Source organism: Antennarius striatus, chromosome 6 (assembly GCF_040054535.1).
Source record: "Antennarius striatus isolate MH-2024 chromosome 6, ASM4005453v1, whole genome shotgun sequence".
Taxonomy (NCBI): domain Eukaryota; kingdom Metazoa; phylum Chordata; class Actinopteri; order Lophiiformes; family Antennariidae; genus Antennarius; species Antennarius striatus.
Window position 1 is genome coordinate 17,706,260 of NC_090781.1, and position 14,251 is coordinate 17,720,510.

At 45.4% G+C, this 14,251-nt stretch overlaps 5 protein-coding genes across 6 annotated transcripts in view; 2 read left to right on the forward strand and 3 right to left on the reverse strand.

Annotated features, from left to right (window-relative positions):
- LOC137597075 (solute carrier family 35 member F2-like) overlaps positions 1-960 on the forward strand; it is a 4,605-nt gene extending 3,645 nt beyond the window's left edge. For both annotated transcript variants that reach the window (XM_068318005.1, XM_068318006.1), the window contains exon 8: positions 446-960. In XM_068318005.1, the coding sequence (XP_068174106.1) occupies positions 446-751 (306 nt within the window). In that variant the 3' untranslated portion in view covers positions 752-960. The remainder of the gene's footprint in view (positions 1-445) is intronic.
- Positions 961-1,181: 221 nt separating this feature from the next.
- aamdc (adipogenesis associated, Mth938 domain containing) lies at positions 1,182-2,675 on the forward strand. The gene is made up of 3 exons (XM_068317163.1): positions 1,182-2,051; positions 2,122-2,217; positions 2,380-2,675. Exons 1-3 carry the CDS (start codon positions 1,920-1,922, stop codon positions 2,518-2,520), a joined length of 369 nt encoding a protein of 122 aa, XP_068173264.1. The 5' UTR covers positions 1,182-1,919; the 3' UTR covers positions 2,521-2,675.
- A 97-nt stretch (positions 2,676-2,772) lies between these two features.
- On the reverse strand, positions 2,773-9,244 carry ints4 (integrator complex subunit 4). The gene is made up of 24 exons (XM_068317162.1): positions 9,122-9,244; positions 8,317-8,511; positions 8,120-8,237; positions 7,750-7,856; positions 7,556-7,667; positions 7,264-7,349; positions 7,079-7,129; positions 6,911-6,999; positions 6,642-6,762; positions 6,464-6,535; positions 6,106-6,280; positions 5,823-6,028; positions 5,613-5,755; positions 5,402-5,517; positions 5,174-5,307; positions 4,827-4,981; positions 4,372-4,465; positions 4,196-4,276; positions 3,953-4,083; positions 3,813-3,872; positions 3,541-3,700; positions 3,322-3,465; positions 3,122-3,242; positions 2,773-2,973 (listed from the first exon to the last, which is right to left on the reverse strand). The coding sequence occupies exons 1-24, from the start codon at positions 9,173-9,175 to the stop codon at positions 2,780-2,782; spliced, it is 2,919 nt and encodes a 972-aa protein (XP_068173263.1). The 5' UTR covers positions 9,176-9,244; the 3' UTR covers positions 2,773-2,779.
- Positions 9,245-9,913: 669 nt separating this feature from the next.
- LOC137596801 (uncharacterized) lies at positions 9,914-11,217 on the reverse strand. Its single transcript, XM_068317555.1, has 3 exons — positions 11,137-11,217; positions 10,334-10,802; positions 9,914-10,259 (listed from the first exon to the last, which is right to left on the reverse strand). Exons 1-3 carry the CDS (start codon positions 11,180-11,182, stop codon positions 9,950-9,952), a joined length of 825 nt encoding a protein of 274 aa, XP_068173656.1. The 5' UTR covers positions 11,183-11,217; the 3' UTR covers positions 9,914-9,949.
- An 862-nt stretch (positions 11,218-12,079) lies between these two features.
- kctd14 (potassium channel tetramerization domain containing 14) lies at positions 12,080-14,094 on the reverse strand. The gene is made up of 4 exons (XM_068317821.1): positions 13,976-14,094; positions 13,227-13,451; positions 13,002-13,136; positions 12,080-12,590 (listed from the first exon to the last, which is right to left on the reverse strand). The coding sequence occupies exons 1-4, from the start codon at positions 14,027-14,029 to the stop codon at positions 12,279-12,281; spliced, it is 726 nt and encodes a 241-aa protein (XP_068173922.1). The 5' UTR covers positions 14,030-14,094; the 3' UTR covers positions 12,080-12,278.
- Positions 14,095-14,251: the final 157 nt, after the last annotated feature.

The following is a 14,251-nucleotide window of genomic DNA, read 5'->3' on the forward strand; positions in this document are numbered from 1 at the left end:
CCTGCTTTTGTAGAATTTAGCTATACTATGATATGCAGTACTGTATTCTGCGATAAAGGCAAATGTCACTGAGCTAACAAGCTAATGGCAAGTATATTTATGCATAAATACATAAATTCAGTGGAAAACTTCAAAACTCAACCAAGGTTCGAGGCAGAGCAGCTTGAGGGAAACCAAAAATATTTTCTCCATCATGAATGATTCAGTTTCACCAAAGTAAAATTTTTGAGCAATTATTTCCCTAAGATGCTTGTAGAGGCTAAGAAATAGAGCTTAAGCGACCTGAAGAGCACAAAAGATCAACTCAGCCAAATTAAATGTTGTTCATAATGCTAACTGGCGGAATTGACAGAATTCCCAGCTCAGCACGAGTCCTTGAAGTATTCACATCATTATGGCATGGGACCTCCATATTGTTTAAACTCGTCTCCTCTTCCTCCCTCAGTTCTCCAGCCTGTACCTGGTCTCGCTGGTGGTCATCCTCATTGGCTTCATCACCTTCAACGCTGTGCCCACACCCACTAGCCCAGCAGACCCCGCCCCCTCTTCATCCTCTTCCACATGGGAGGAAGTTTGTGATGATGATGATGATCCTGTGGCCACTCAGAATGACATCACCAGCCATGAGGTCATCACCACGATCACCATAGAGGAGGAGGAGGAGGAGGAGGAGAGAAGAAAGGTGGCTTCACAGAGTCTCAGACAAGGAAACGAAGATGATGATGGTGGTGGACGAAGCACTAAACTGTGAACCAGATGACACAGAACCTGTCTTGCAGTGAATCAAGTCTGTGTTGTGAAACATCACAATGAAGAACTTCTCGTCATCACTCATTCGGCTTGGGGTCGTCTGGCTTTTTATCCTGTATCCAAACATCCATTTGTTTTTTAAATACATATTTTGAACAATGTTGTTTATTTTGTTTGTTTGTGTATCAAAGTCAAATGTGATGTCACTCTGAGTGGCCACAACAGAATAAAATAAAAAATAAAAATTTAAAAGCTTAACTCTTCATTTTGACAGCATCATGTCCGTAAACAACTTAATGTCTTACTAGTTGTTTATGGTAGTTCTGGTGGTACCATTGATGTGATTGGTTAAACCGGGTGCCTGTCCCTTTAACTCCAGGGGGCGTGTCCAGTATGACATTCTGATGGGGTAAGCAGCACACACACACACGCGAACACACGTCTCTTGTTGTTTAACAGATAAATGCCTTGTTTTTAACCTGTTTACCACCAGCTGGTCACCACAGACTGGTTCTTACTGGTTTACAGGTTAGTGGAACCAGAACAAACATGGCTGCTATTAATACCAGCAGCCTACAACTGTCACAGTGTGACTCACTGCTGCAGCGGGTTCCTGCATGCTGTCCTACTTCAGTGGTGTAATAGTGACTCAATGTAAAATAAATGTAGCTACTGTTAAATAACTCTGAATTTATTATTAAGTTACAAACATTACAATTGCACTGAAAAAATGTTTGCTTCTGTTATAACATAAATCCTTTTAATTTGACCGGTTATGAAACCCACAGAACTCCATCAATCAAGGAGCAAAGTATCCAAGAGAATAAAGCAAAATAACATCAAACACAAGATACTTTTATTTAACTTTGGTCAAAACTTTTTTTGAAATGTTAAAATGGGCTTATTTACTGCGTTGTTGGAAGTATAGTTTATGGTCAAACCACACTTTTTAGACACTGACCTTATATGCTCTCGCTGGCCATATTTGGCCCCCCGGCCTTGAGTTTGACACATGCTCTATTGGATTCTGAGTGGTTGCTCCTTTCAATTTATTTTTAAACTAGTTTTACTGGAAATATCTGATCTATTTCAGTAATATCCTTCATGCGCTAACAAGAAGTGTCCAAACGACTACATAAGACGCATGTCCGCCCCAGCAGGTAGAGACCATGTTCTCTCCAGAGATCACGTCCCTCTCGTGGGGTCACATGACAGTGAAGGGATGCCCCTCTTCCTACAAGGACTGTAAGGTGTGGCCTGGAGGCAGCCGGGCCTGGGACTGGAGGGAAACCGGGACCAACGTGAGTGGAACCAGTTAGCATACATGACCCGGCTGAGCAGAACAGTGATGTTGTGTCCGGTTTCTCCCAGCATCACCCGGGAGTCCAGCCTGCTGACCTGGAGGAGGTGCTGAAGAAGGGAGTGGAGCTGCTCGTCATTGGACGAGGGATGTCTGAAGCTCTGCAGGTGAATCTGGGAGGACGTGATGTCATTCATGCGCATGTATATTTAAGGTTGTGGTCCAACCTCTAAAATTGAACTTATTTACTTGCTTTTAGTGGTTTAACTGGGAAAGAATCCTAATCCACCAGCAGATACAAACAGTAACTGTTTGTTCTGTCGTCTCAGGTTCCCTTGGCAACTGTGGACTTTGTAAAGCAAAAAGGCGTTGACGTCAGAATCCTGCAGACAGAGATGGCCGTCACTGAATACAACAAACTGGCTGAGCAGGGCGCCAAAGTGGGTGGAGTCTTCCATTCCACCTGCTGACCACACCTTGAAATCGCTACAACAGGAAAACACATCCTGCAACGTGTCAATCCAAGCATCTGTATTTATGTTTGGACGGAAACGTCCGTCGGTTTCTGTATCAGGTAGAGGCACGATTAATATTTGCTCATAAAGATAAAAATGTGTTGCAGTAAAAGAATAAAATCAGAAAAAAACTAACAAAATTATTCACAGAAAATCTTCCTGACACACTAAACAGTTCAAATAATGTGATCCCGCTAGCATGCTAGCTCCCTCGCTATCGCCGGGCGGGTTTGGGCATGATGTAAACTTTGACGGGTTTGCTGAAGGGAATGATCCCTTCTACGGCGGCCTCTGGTGGTGGGAGGCCATCGATGCTGTCACTCCATCCCTGCTTCGAGGGGCTGCAGAGGGATGAGGTTGGAGAGGAGCTGTAGGCCAGCAGGAGGCGCACTTCAATCTGGGACGGCTCTGGAAAAGAGAAACAGTTAAAAAAACAAAATGAGGAAAACATCACAAACCTTTAACTCTCTGACTGACAGCTTTTCTTTAAGTTGGACTCCACATTTATCCTCTCTATGAATCTCTTACCCGGTAGTTGTGTTCTGTGTGGACTCACCTGTCCAGGCGCTGTGTGACAGGTACACCTGTGTGATGAGTCTGTGCCTGTCGGGTCCAGGCTTCCTGAAGTCAGCAGGTTTAGGGTGGATCACATGACTCTGGCCATCAGGATACAGAACCTGCAGACGTGGATCAGAGTGGATTTCAGAACCAAACTTATATTTGTTCCGTATCATTCGTGTACCTGTGCCGACTCACCTGGACTCTGACCGTGTTCTGAGGATCCCGGACGTGCTCCAGTGTTGCGTCGATGTCTAGCGCCACCACCAGGCCTGATGTGAACCTCAGGGGGTTGTCAGACTCCCCTGTTGGCTCTATGATGGTGGCCGAGGCCCGATGGATCTGTGAGAGGAGACATGCCGGTGACTCGGTGCTGGTTGGACCAGCAGGACACTTCTACTGCTGGTGATGGTTTACCTGCTGGGGCAGCATGAGCTGCAGTAGACTGCTCTGTCTCAGGGTCGACTGGAGGATCTTCACCAGCTCCGCGGGTTTACTGGACGACAGTCGCGGCATCACCTCCAAAAGTTGATCCACAAAACTGTCCTGCATGAGAGACAGTTCTGCCACAAAAAGTCTGAGGAGACAGCAGACCAGTAAAACCAGAAAAGTTGTGTTTAACAGTTTGTTTCCTTAATGATCCAGATATAATAGATCCATATTTTTGATGCTGAACAAACAGACGATACCTCTGAAAAGACTCAACTTCCTGCAGGAACTTCTCACAGTGGTTGATGAGGATCTCCAACCTGAGGACAGATGACAGACTGACTGCAGACAGACAGACTTCAGACAGGTCTGGACTCTGAATGTGTGTTTGTAGACTGACCCCAGCCTGCTGCGGGCCAACAGGGCCAGCTGCAGAGCCTTGGCCTGGAGGCGGACATGATGGACGGTGGCCACCTGCCTGCTGTCCAAACCGCTGTAGAGAAACTCCAGCTTGTAGCTCTCCTCTAAGATCTGATAAAGTCACACAGTCAGTGAGGGCACGTGTGTGTGTGTGTGTGTATGTGTGTTTGCATGTGTGTGTTTGCGTGTGTGTGTGTGTGTGCGCGTGCGCACGTGCCCTGACCTGCTGGGCCGCTGCAGTCGCCGTCACATTCTGTTTAAGGCTAAGAGGAACCGCCATGTTCCACAGCCTCTCCTGCAGAGCCTGAACCAGTATGAAAGCCCAGTTAAACAGGCATCAGAACCAGACCAGTCCACACACACCAGACTCAACACACACATACATATACACACACATACTTTGATGAGCAGCAGCTGACAGCGGAGGTATGTGGCACAGAAATCAGCGGCTCCAGCCAGTTCTGTCTGAAGCTCCCCCAAACGACAAAGGTCTCTGAAACGGAGGAGGGGGTCTGGTTACCAGAGCAACCATCCGTTGCACCTCAGTTTCGTCCCATCTGCTCCTCTGGTCTTGTCTAATAAAGTTTAGTTTAAAGCTCCTACAGGGGAACGTAAGCCCAGAGAGCTACATTTGTTCAGTCGTCCCCTGGAAATTAAATATCAAACACGTCCTGTTTCCACTGATGAAGAGTTTAAACAGAACCAACTCTGATCCTCAGGATGGTCCAAGTAGAACTGAGCTAAACAATATAATCCTCAAAAAGATGTTCTACTTGACTGGTCCAGAGATGTTCTACTCTCAAGGAAGGAGAATCACTGTCACACCGAGTTAGCGTAGGTCTACGGGTCTGTACCGGATGGTGAAGTCCAGTAGGTCCTGAGCTCCCGGCGCCTCCAGATTCTGGATGGTGCTCACCCGGTTGAGACTCTGTTGAAGGAACAGCTGAGCCGACTCTACAGAACCCGAACCACGACTGGAGTCCACCAGGTCCAGGCGTCTGCCAGGCAGCTGAAACACAGAAGGAGTGATTATTCTGACAAGCTATAGCAACTGAACCCAGACGTGTTTCAGGAATTTAATCTACCACCAGGACCATTTCCAGGAGTAATCCACTGACTGATTTTCAGATACAATTCAAATAATCCAGGAATGTAGTCCTGCAGAACTTCATTGTTACTACTGCAGTATTTCAAATCTCACTCTCAGCGGCGGTACAAGGTGGGACAGACTGTCCCTCAGGTAGGCGTAGTGTCTGAAGGTGTGGTCCGAGAACAGCGCCGGCATGGTGTGGCATGACTTGGCAGCATTGAACACCAAAACCAGAACCGCAATGTCTGAGATCCACGTGTCAAGAGACAAAAACATGGCGCACAAGCTGACCCCAGCAGGTCAAACACTCATGTTTGTCCTCAGATGAAGGAAGGATACAGGCTGGATCATCCATGTCAGGCTCCGGGGTGTCGAAGTACGGGTGTGTGCTGAGCAGTTCAGGCACCAGGGGTAAGACCAGGGTCGGGTGACGGGAGCCCAGGAACTTCAGGCACCTGAGAAGAGGAGAAGGATCAAATCCAAACATTTCAGTCGTCGCTGGGGTCCATGTGTTCCAGAACTGTTACTAAGCAGAGACGCAGGGTCTTACTTCCAGACCGAGTTGCGGTCGGTGGGATACTTGTTGAGGTTCTTGAGCAGCTCCAGCAGAGCCAGCTGGATGCACTCTTTGGTGGAGACGTTGGTGTAACAGATTAACTCATGGAGAGCTTCTCTGATGTCACGCGACGAGTCCTGGAGATGACACAGACTTGAAGAACGAGTCAAAGACAGTTAGAAAGACCCTGCAATTGACAAGTACCTCCAGCACGGCCAGCACCGTGTCCAGCTGGTCCTCTCTCAGTGTGATGTGGGTCGAGATTTCTCTCAGGACGTGGATCGACTGGAGCCTCACTTCCTCGATCTCATCGTTAAACATGTCCACCAGGAAGTCCAGACACTTCTCAGCAAAGCTGGGGGAGGAACGAGCCAGTTTGCACAACGCCTCCACCGCCGCGATCCGCACCTCTGAAGACGAGTGAGTCACATTTTACAATCAATACCAGGAGACACCACAGCAGGATGAAGGTTTCTGATCGACGTACCAAAGAGCTCGTCCTCAAGGCCGTGAACGAAGGCTCCGCAGGCCCCTGAGGCAATCAGGTTCACCGTGTTGCTGTCCAGCTTCTCTTTGGGGGCGTCGTCAGCCCACTTCCGTCCAGACGAGAACTCTCCAGAAGCAAAGAGGTCTTTGGCCCTTTCATGAGCCGTTCTCTTCCTCTGAAAAGACAGTAGGACGAGGCAGTGATTGGTCAGCCCGACCATTTCTCTCAAATGATTTCATAGTGAATCGTAAATTTTAAGATGTCAATATCTGCTGGCTGAAGATTTTTATCGTGAAGGTTTGCTGGGTTTCCTCATTTACGACAACAAATGAAGGGTTCTGGAGAAAAGTCGTCTCACCCTGAGGTCCGACATCAGCTTCTTGTCCAGAGTTTGCTCCAGGAAGTGGGGACTGACCTGCTGCATTGAGCCCTGAAAGGTAGAAGGGGGGGCAGGGGGGTTAGCGCGTTTGCGATGCTCATCGTAAAGGTTGACTCAGGATGTTTGATGTGAGAAAACTTTCATCCTCCTCCCTCACCAGCGTTTTGGTGGCCTGCACTCGGACCATCCAGGAGCTGTCGCTGACCATGTGACTGATCTTCCCAAAGGCATCGTCGACCAGCCGGATCTCCTCATTGGACGATGGGATGGGCACGATGCTGATGTCACAGTGAAAGGACCAGAAGGTATTCAGATAAACGTCATCATAATCATTGTGAAGCTAAACTGAAACAAGACAGCGTTTATCTGTCACTCCTTTTTAACCTTCAGGTCTGTTCACTGATTTGTTGTCGTCTGTCTCCTCACCTCTCAGGATACAGCTGGCTAAGCACCCAGACCATCTGAACGGCTGCAGAGCGAACTTGCTCGTAGTCGTCCGACAGCAGCCTGCAGGCCTGCGAACATTCAGCAGCATGATGTTCAACACGTGTGTTACTCATGGGAGGCTTTCCGTCACGTCGGTCGGTTTGTTACCTGCTCGTAAATTATCTCCTGGATCTTCATTCCTCTCTCATGCAGCTGCAGCTGCAAAACAAACCAATCATCAGTTTTTCCAACAGAGTGACAACCTTCCTGACCACAGCGGCCTGATCAAAGCGGGTCGGATCCCAGTCAGGTTGTAATTAGTGTAGTTTAAACAGGTGTCAGAGTTGTCCTACCATAGCCTTGAGTGCGGCGGTGCGGACTCTGGGGTCCTGGTCGCCAAAGAAGTCACTGATGATACTCTGAACGTCCCTCAGTCCCCCTGCAGCAACAGAAGAAACATGAAGAGCTGATTCAACATCATCGTCCTTCTATCTGTCTCACATGGAATGTCTCTGATGATGGTTTCATTTTGACATACAGCATACAGGTGAGTTTTGGTGAATTTGCCCCCATGCAGTGTTGAGGTGAACAACATTAGCTTTATCCTGAGATTTCTTTTCTAAAAAGGTTCTTAGTGTTTCAGACCTGATGGTGCCCCCGGTCCCTCTTCTTTAGCCAGAGGACAGTCCACCATTCCCAGACATCCCAGCAGCTGCAGACATTTGTTCCTCACCCCGAAGTACATATCATTCAGATGCTGCCAGGACAGACGACAGACAGGTTAGCTTTGTCTCTGCTGAATCAGAGCTGGACGAAGGAGACGTGATGCGTGGAGTCACCTTGCAGGCCACCTCTATGAGCCTCTGTCTGACAGCAGAACTCTCAGGTAGTTGGGTCCCAATGACCAGCAGAGTGTCCATCAGCTGGGCCAGAACCTGGTGGGACTCTGAAGCACACACAGACGTTCAACTTCAGTGTTTAAATATCTCAGATTAGACACGTTATGGTACTCAGGTAAACTGGGTAACTATGATGGTATTCAGTCGTTTATTTTAACATTCATATGTTTTACTTTGGCACTATTTTAAAGCAAATTACATTTTTATTTTGACCGATCCTCACAGAGGGTTTCATCAAGTCTCTTCTTTAACTGGTTTCTGGTGCTTAAAATCTCTCCATTCATCTCAGTAAAGCAAAAGTGTGTCTTACTCTCATTGCTGAGTGTGTTGATGGCGTCGTTCACGATGCCGTCGGGGCTGAAGCCTGGCGTTTTGGACAGCAGACCCAACAGCGAGGCGATCTTCAGCCTCACAGAGTTATCAGTCTCCTGCAGGGAGGACAGCAGCATCACATGAGCTCTGCCGTTATAATGATGAAGCTCCTGCTCCTCCATCACCACTGTTTACCTTATAGTAGTGCTCCAACAGAATCCTAACCACACCCTCCACGCTCTCAGTCTCCACAGGCTTACGAGCAAACTGAAGCAGGTACTGCAGTGCGTCTGTGGAGTTGGTGGCCTTACAGAGGTCGATGTGCAAAGCTGCAGACTTACTGGGTTTGGAAAGACGCAGTTTCTTCGCTGGAGCTTCTTCATGAGGAATCTGTTGGTGCATAAAAGAAGTTATTCCCATAAATAGTTGCCAAAGGTCAGGGGGAGTGGTTTTGTCTTAACTTCTTGTAAAACTAGCTGTCATTCTTCCTTTTCATTCAATGAAACGTCATATAACTAATACTGTACTATGAGGCGTTCATGAAGCAGTAGATTGGTGAAGGCTGGTGGATATTAATGTTTCACCAGAAGGATGTAAGAGAGAAAACACCTGGTCACAGCGATACAGGTAGAACCTAGCTGAAACAACAAACTGGGCCAAGTCTGTCATTAATTTAATGTAATACAATATTTTAAATTGTAGAACCAAAGACTTAAAACCTTTATGTACATTTCTACATTAATAATACTTGACTTCAATTTAATTTCTATGAGTTGTATCTGAAGGCGTATTTGATGAAACACCTGTTTATTGACATAAACAACATCCGACAAACCAAATTTAATTCAGACCCCAACAACAGATTTGATTGAAGGTATGATTGTTAGCAGCTGGCTAACCCATGCTAGGTGGCTATTCGTTAGCTAGCTCGTTGGCTGTTTTAATCCACAGCGTTAAGTTATGGGTCTGTAAGGGCCGTTAGGAAGTTTCTTAAACTTACCTGTACAACTTTGGAAAACTCTTCATAAACTCTTTTCTTCAAATGTGCTGCCATGTTCGGCTGCGGACGGTTAGCTAAGCTTTCCTATTCAGCCGCAAACACAGTATTGTCCCTTAAGACGTTCCGTACGGAGGAAGTTTTTTTTTTTTAAATAAATCTTTATTGACACCAGTTATATACAAATATATATTTATATAACACGAATATTACAATAAAAAAAGAGTTTAATTGAACATTAATGAACATTTTATTACTATTGTTTCTTTTAATCTTGATCACCATAGTGGAACAGTTCTTGCTGGAATAGACCGAAATTTGATTTGGAGTTCGTCCATTTCTTTGATTAATGTATAGTCTGACATTTTGGCTAAAACTTTACAGCATATTTAGGAAAATAATTTGGTGCTTTTTTTAATTACGTACTAATTCTCAATAAACTCAAATTCCATCCCAAATAATGACCTCTCTATTTTCTTCTTCTACGATTTACGCTTCGTCTTCGTTGGTGTTTAAGAGTCGCTAGAATCCATAGAGTCACATTACCGCCATCTGCTGGAAATCAATATTTCTGAAAAATCAGTAGTTTCTTCATTCTCTGCAGCCCAGCCTGTTAGCTCGACTGTCTCCACTCCTGACGTCACGCCTGTGATCAGAACTGATTACTGATTAGACAGGAAGTATTTAAACAAGTCGTCGCATGTTGGTGTGTCCACCCATGTGTTCATGTTGTGTTAATGAGGACCACTGACAAAAATTTTCTCTTAAGTGAGTAATACAGTATTTTTATTGGGTATTTTTACTGACACTAGGATTTATCGGGGGGATCTATCACCAGTCAGCAGGTGTTCTGGTTCTGTCTCGTCTCCATGTTAACATCCACATTATGACCACCAGTGCTGGCAGAGTCACACAGAATAGGATGCGGGTGATGGGAAGGTGGGTGGGGCAGTCGGAGGATGGAAGAATCTTTTTCTGGTCACTGAGAGGATCCTCGAACAGAAAGATGGACATGAAGTCCAGGAACACCCTGACATCTTCTTCCGTGATCACCTGACACCTCCACCTCCTGCTGTTGTCCTCCCTCTGCAGAGTTGTGACTAGGGTGACGTGGCAGTGAGAGTGACCAATCAGCTGGTACCTGTGTGACATCATTGCAGAACAGTGAATCCTGTGTGCTTTTTGTGGAAAACTTTACATTATTGTTCTCCAGACCTGCTTCCTGTTTGCAGCACCATTCCATCTTCATCCATCCAGCTCAGCTTTAGCATGCTGGAGTACTTGCAGCTTCCAGCATCGTAGTAGGTGTACAGGATGCAGTTGAGGCTGAGGTTTCCACCAGGCTGCAGGTCAGTGACGGTTGACGGCGATGTGATGCTCAGCAGAGACAGGTAGATGTCACCAAAGTACTCTTTGTCTCTCTTGCAGACGTAGGAGCCAGCGTCGTTGACCTGAAGCTGACGGAGGCTGATGGAACAGTTGGTTGTGACGGACAGACGACTGGCCTTGTCTGAACCTGCCTTTACCAGTCCTCTGTTGACCAGCTGAGTGTACTGTATGCCCTTGCTTCTGTAGAAGAACCAAGAGATGAAGGAGCAGTCACTGGAAACCAGTTTGGCACAGGGGATGACAATACCATCTCCCAGTCTGGTGTACATGAACACTTCTTCTACGCAAGCGACACCTGGAAGGAAGGAAGGAAGGAAGGAAGGAAGGAAGTTTTTTTATATTGATTTTCTACTTCTCTTTCAAAGGCAAGGTGGGACATCAACATTGTCAGAGTCCACTTATCTATCTATCTATCTATCTATCTATCTATCTATCTATCTATCTATCTATCTATCTATCTATCTATCTATCTATCTTTGTAGCTTCACAATCCTGGTCTGAGGTCAGGGGCTGCTAACCTTAAACCCTAAAAAAAGAGCAGGTTTGAGTGTCTCCACTGGTAACAAACAAACACACACACACACACACACACACACAACAGGCTCACACCTGTGTGCATCACAGCTTACCTGTTAGCAGGCAGCACAGCAGCAGCAGACGGTTTCTGTCCATCATGTTGGCGTTTTCTTTTCTGCTGCTGCTGTGTTCATCTGTCGATGGTTTCCTGTCATCTCAACATCACGCATACATCATTCTGTCCACACAGAGGACACGCCTACGTTTACCTCTTGTTATTCAAGCAAAAAGAAGTTATTTCTTGATGAATCCACTGCTGTGTCATTAATCTCCTCCAAAGTAAGCACCAAATCCTCAGGGTCCCCTTAATTCTTGTTCAAAATGTATCTGTTAAAAGGGATTTTTGTGCTAAATCAAGAACAAACTTGCTTTAAACTTGCTTTAAATTCCAAAAATAAATTCCAAACTCCAACTCCTAAACCACTCAGTGAAAGAAAAAAAACCTGAGGCAAATCTGTTACAAAATGAGCCTACACATCAATTTTGGCAGTCAAAATACACTCCAGTAGATCTAATTGAAAAGATACTCCCATCAAATCACTTCGATGGAGTTCCCTTTAATTCAAAATAAGTAAATAATAATAATAAATAATAAAACAATTATTGTACAGTATTTAACTACTTTTCACTATGTGTCGGTGCGAAATTTAACAGTTAGCATTTTTCCTTCGTATGGGGCTTTTAGGAGGAAATGTGACATTCTGCGGTGAACAGTTTGTAGGTTGACGTCCATGGTTCTCTGGCCTGATTTTTAGTTGACAAATGAAGTCAAAGCTCTATGACGAGCTTCCTGTTTCCAAGTCATGCTAACATAGCGTGTTCAGCAGGAACAAAGCTATGATACCTCTGTAACATTGGTTTAAAAAACTTCTAGCATTATTTGCTATTGAGTGAAGTTGACTTTTTCTGTTTTAGTAATTTTTTTGTCACAGGATGTGAAACCACTCCTTGATTAAAAGCAGATAAATTAATTGGAAGAAGACTGAAGAGTATTGATTCACTTTAATTATCCATCAGTTCATTTTAATCCACCTCACTATAAATAGACTTTGTTGTCCCCCAGTGTCTAAAATCAAAAGTCTTTATTTGAACGGGTGCATCAACATGAAGCCTCACTTCTTTATGAAAACATGAACACTTTGTTATTTCCAGTTGTTTTTCTCTACTGTTGTGACTAAAACCAGAACACCTGACGTCACCACCAGGTGAAGGTGAGTTTGTAGAAGCAGGTGTAGCTCTTGGACAGGAAACCCTTCTCTGTGATATGAGGCTTGATGCTAACCCTGTAGCCCTGACTCTCGATGTCCGTCTGTACACAGTCCAGCAGGTCTTTGACTGATAAGACAGCCTTCCATGGTCCAAACGTCACCACGGACTCTTTGTCTGCCTCCAGGCTGTTGATGGCGTTCTCATACAAGCCCAAGTCTTCCTCCGTCTGCAGCACGCAGATCATGATGGTGGAGTGACGCGCGGCAATGGCCTCGGCTCTGGCAATGTGGATCAACACCTGGAAGAATGAGTTCTCATGAATTCATTCATGAATTACCATTAACTTCATCAATGAATTTTCAATAATGTAATTCATGAATTCTCATTAACTTCATAAATTATTATTGATATCATTCATGATTTCATGAATTGTTATTAATGTCACCAATTCTCATTAAATTCATTCATGAAACACCTTCATTCATAAATTCTCATTACTGTAATTCGTAAATTCTCATTAACTTCATTCATGAATCCTCATTCATCAATTTTTATTAATGTCATGAGTTCTCAGAACTTCATAAATTCTCATTAACTTCAAATAAATCCCGATTAGCTTTCATCAATAATTCCTCATTAACTTCATTAATAAATTGTCCCTGACTTCATTCGTGGTTTCTCATTGACGTCATGGGTCGGTGACTCTGACCTCGATGTTTTCCTTGTAGTGAGGGACTCGAGACAGGAACTGCTGTCGTCCCACCAGCTCTCCAAACATCTGAGGTGTGTCCTCCAACAGCTTAATCAGCGGTTTGATGTTGTAAAACAGCGCCTCCTTGTGGACCTGCACAAACACCAGTTCATACAGTACACTGAGAGGACAGAAGTGATTTCTGATAACTGATCAATAGTCATCATAAAGCCGAGTATTTACCTCAAGGATGTTCTCTTTTGGCAGCCGATCTGATCTCAGGAACTCCAGGACGGCGTTGAAGTGACCCCCGTCCCGGTCAATGAAGAACCGTCCCTGGGCATCCCTCTGGAGTTGGGTCTGACCGTTGAACATCTCTGCCAGCTTGGAGCCGGGGTGCTTTCTGAGGGTGCCCAGTGATGTGCTGAACAACTGACCACCCACGTTCAAATGCACAACTGGTGGGAGCTGAGAGGAAGATCATCAGTGGTCAGACCTGGATCAGGGGGAGACTGTACACGCCCTTGGACACCCACTTTGAAAATAGCATGGTGGCAGTGAAGATGAATAACAGATCAATAGATACACAGATACACAATATTGATTGAACACAATCATACTCAGCCGGTCTACAATCAGTTATTTCTTGTTTTTCTCATCAGCAGCGGTGAAAGGATCCACAAACAGGACTTAATTTCATTAAAGACTGAACATACCTTTTAAAAAATCGTTAACTTGAATTTACTGGAACTATTTCGTTTCATTTGTACAGTCAGGCTTCCGTCCTTCAGGACAGGTTTTATTTAGATGACAGCTGTTAGATCCTTCCGACCAACCGGATAGCGAATTACCACAAAGAAGCTCGTTATGCAGCGAAAACATTAGTCATTCTGGGTCACCTGTCAGCCCGCCACCACCTGCTGCGTCAGGTAACCGGAAGCGCGTAAGGCTTCACGCGTGTCAACGCCGTGGAGCGGGTTTAGTTCTCTTACGGGAGTCGGGGCTGAAGACTGCTTCACAGCCGACTTGTAGTCCTGCAGGCTCATCTTCTCTGCTCAGGTGGGAGCCGATTGTCTCTGCCGCTGGACAGGTCGTAAGCGATGGGCGTGGCCTAACCCGGAAATGATGTTTTCGTGCCGAGAGGAGGAGTCACTCATTCAAATCAGACACAATAATCCGCAAACACGCTAATGAAGATCGTGTTGGTACTTAGAGTCGCGTGATTTTATTTATTCAATGTATTTGATCATATTAAGGGGATTAAAAAT

Excerpts from the sequence above, each read along its gene's own strand:
- aamdc (XM_068317163.1), top strand. The coding sequence starts at position 1,920 with ATGTTCTCTCCAGAGATCACGTCCCTCTCGTGGGGTCACATGACAGTG. Across the intron at positions 2,052-2,121 it reads GGAGGGAAACCGGGACCAAC|CATCACCCGGGAGTCCAGCC; the intron begins GTGAGTGGAACC and ends GGTTTCTCCCAG. Across the intron at positions 2,218-2,379 it reads GGATGTCTGAAGCTCTGCAG|GTTCCCTTGGCAACTGTGGA; the intron begins GTGAATCTGGGA and ends CTGTCGTCTCAG.
- ints4 (XM_068317162.1), bottom strand. The coding sequence starts at position 9,175 with ATGGCAGCACATTTGAAGAAAAGAGTTTATGAAGAGTTTTCCAAAGTT. Across the intron at positions 7,130-7,263 it reads CCGCCGCACTCAAGGCTATG|CTGCAGCTGCATGAGAGAGG; the intron begins GTAGGACAACTC and ends TTTGTTTTGCAG. Across the intron at positions 3,701-3,812 it reads GAAGTTGAGTCTTTTCAGAG|ACTTTTTGTGGCAGAACTGT; the intron begins GTATCGTCTGTT and ends CTGTCTCCTCAG.
- LOC137596801 (XM_068317555.1), bottom strand. The coding sequence starts at position 11,182 with ATGATGGACAGAAACCGTCTGCTGCTGCTGTGCTGCCTGCTAACAG. Across the intron at positions 10,803-11,136 it reads GCTGTGCTGCCTGCTAACAG|GTGTCGCTTGCGTAGAAGAA; the intron begins GTAAGCTGTGAT and ends CCTTCCTTCCAG. Across the intron at positions 10,260-10,333 it reads GTGCTGCAAACAGGAAGCAG|GTACCAGCTGATTGGTCACT; the intron begins GTCTGGAGAACA and ends GATGTCACACAG.
- kctd14 (XM_068317821.1), bottom strand. The coding sequence starts at position 14,029 with ATGAGCCTGCAGGACTACAAGTCGGCTGTGAAGCAGTCTTCAGCCCCG. Across the intron at positions 13,452-13,975 it reads AGTCTTCAGCCCCGACTCCC|CTCCCACCAGTTGTGCATTT; the intron begins GTAAGAGAACTA and ends TCTTCCTCTCAG. Across the intron at positions 13,137-13,226 it reads CAAAAGAGAACATCCTTGAG|GTCCACAAGGAGGCGCTGTT; the intron begins GTAAATACTCGG and ends GTGTTTGTGCAG.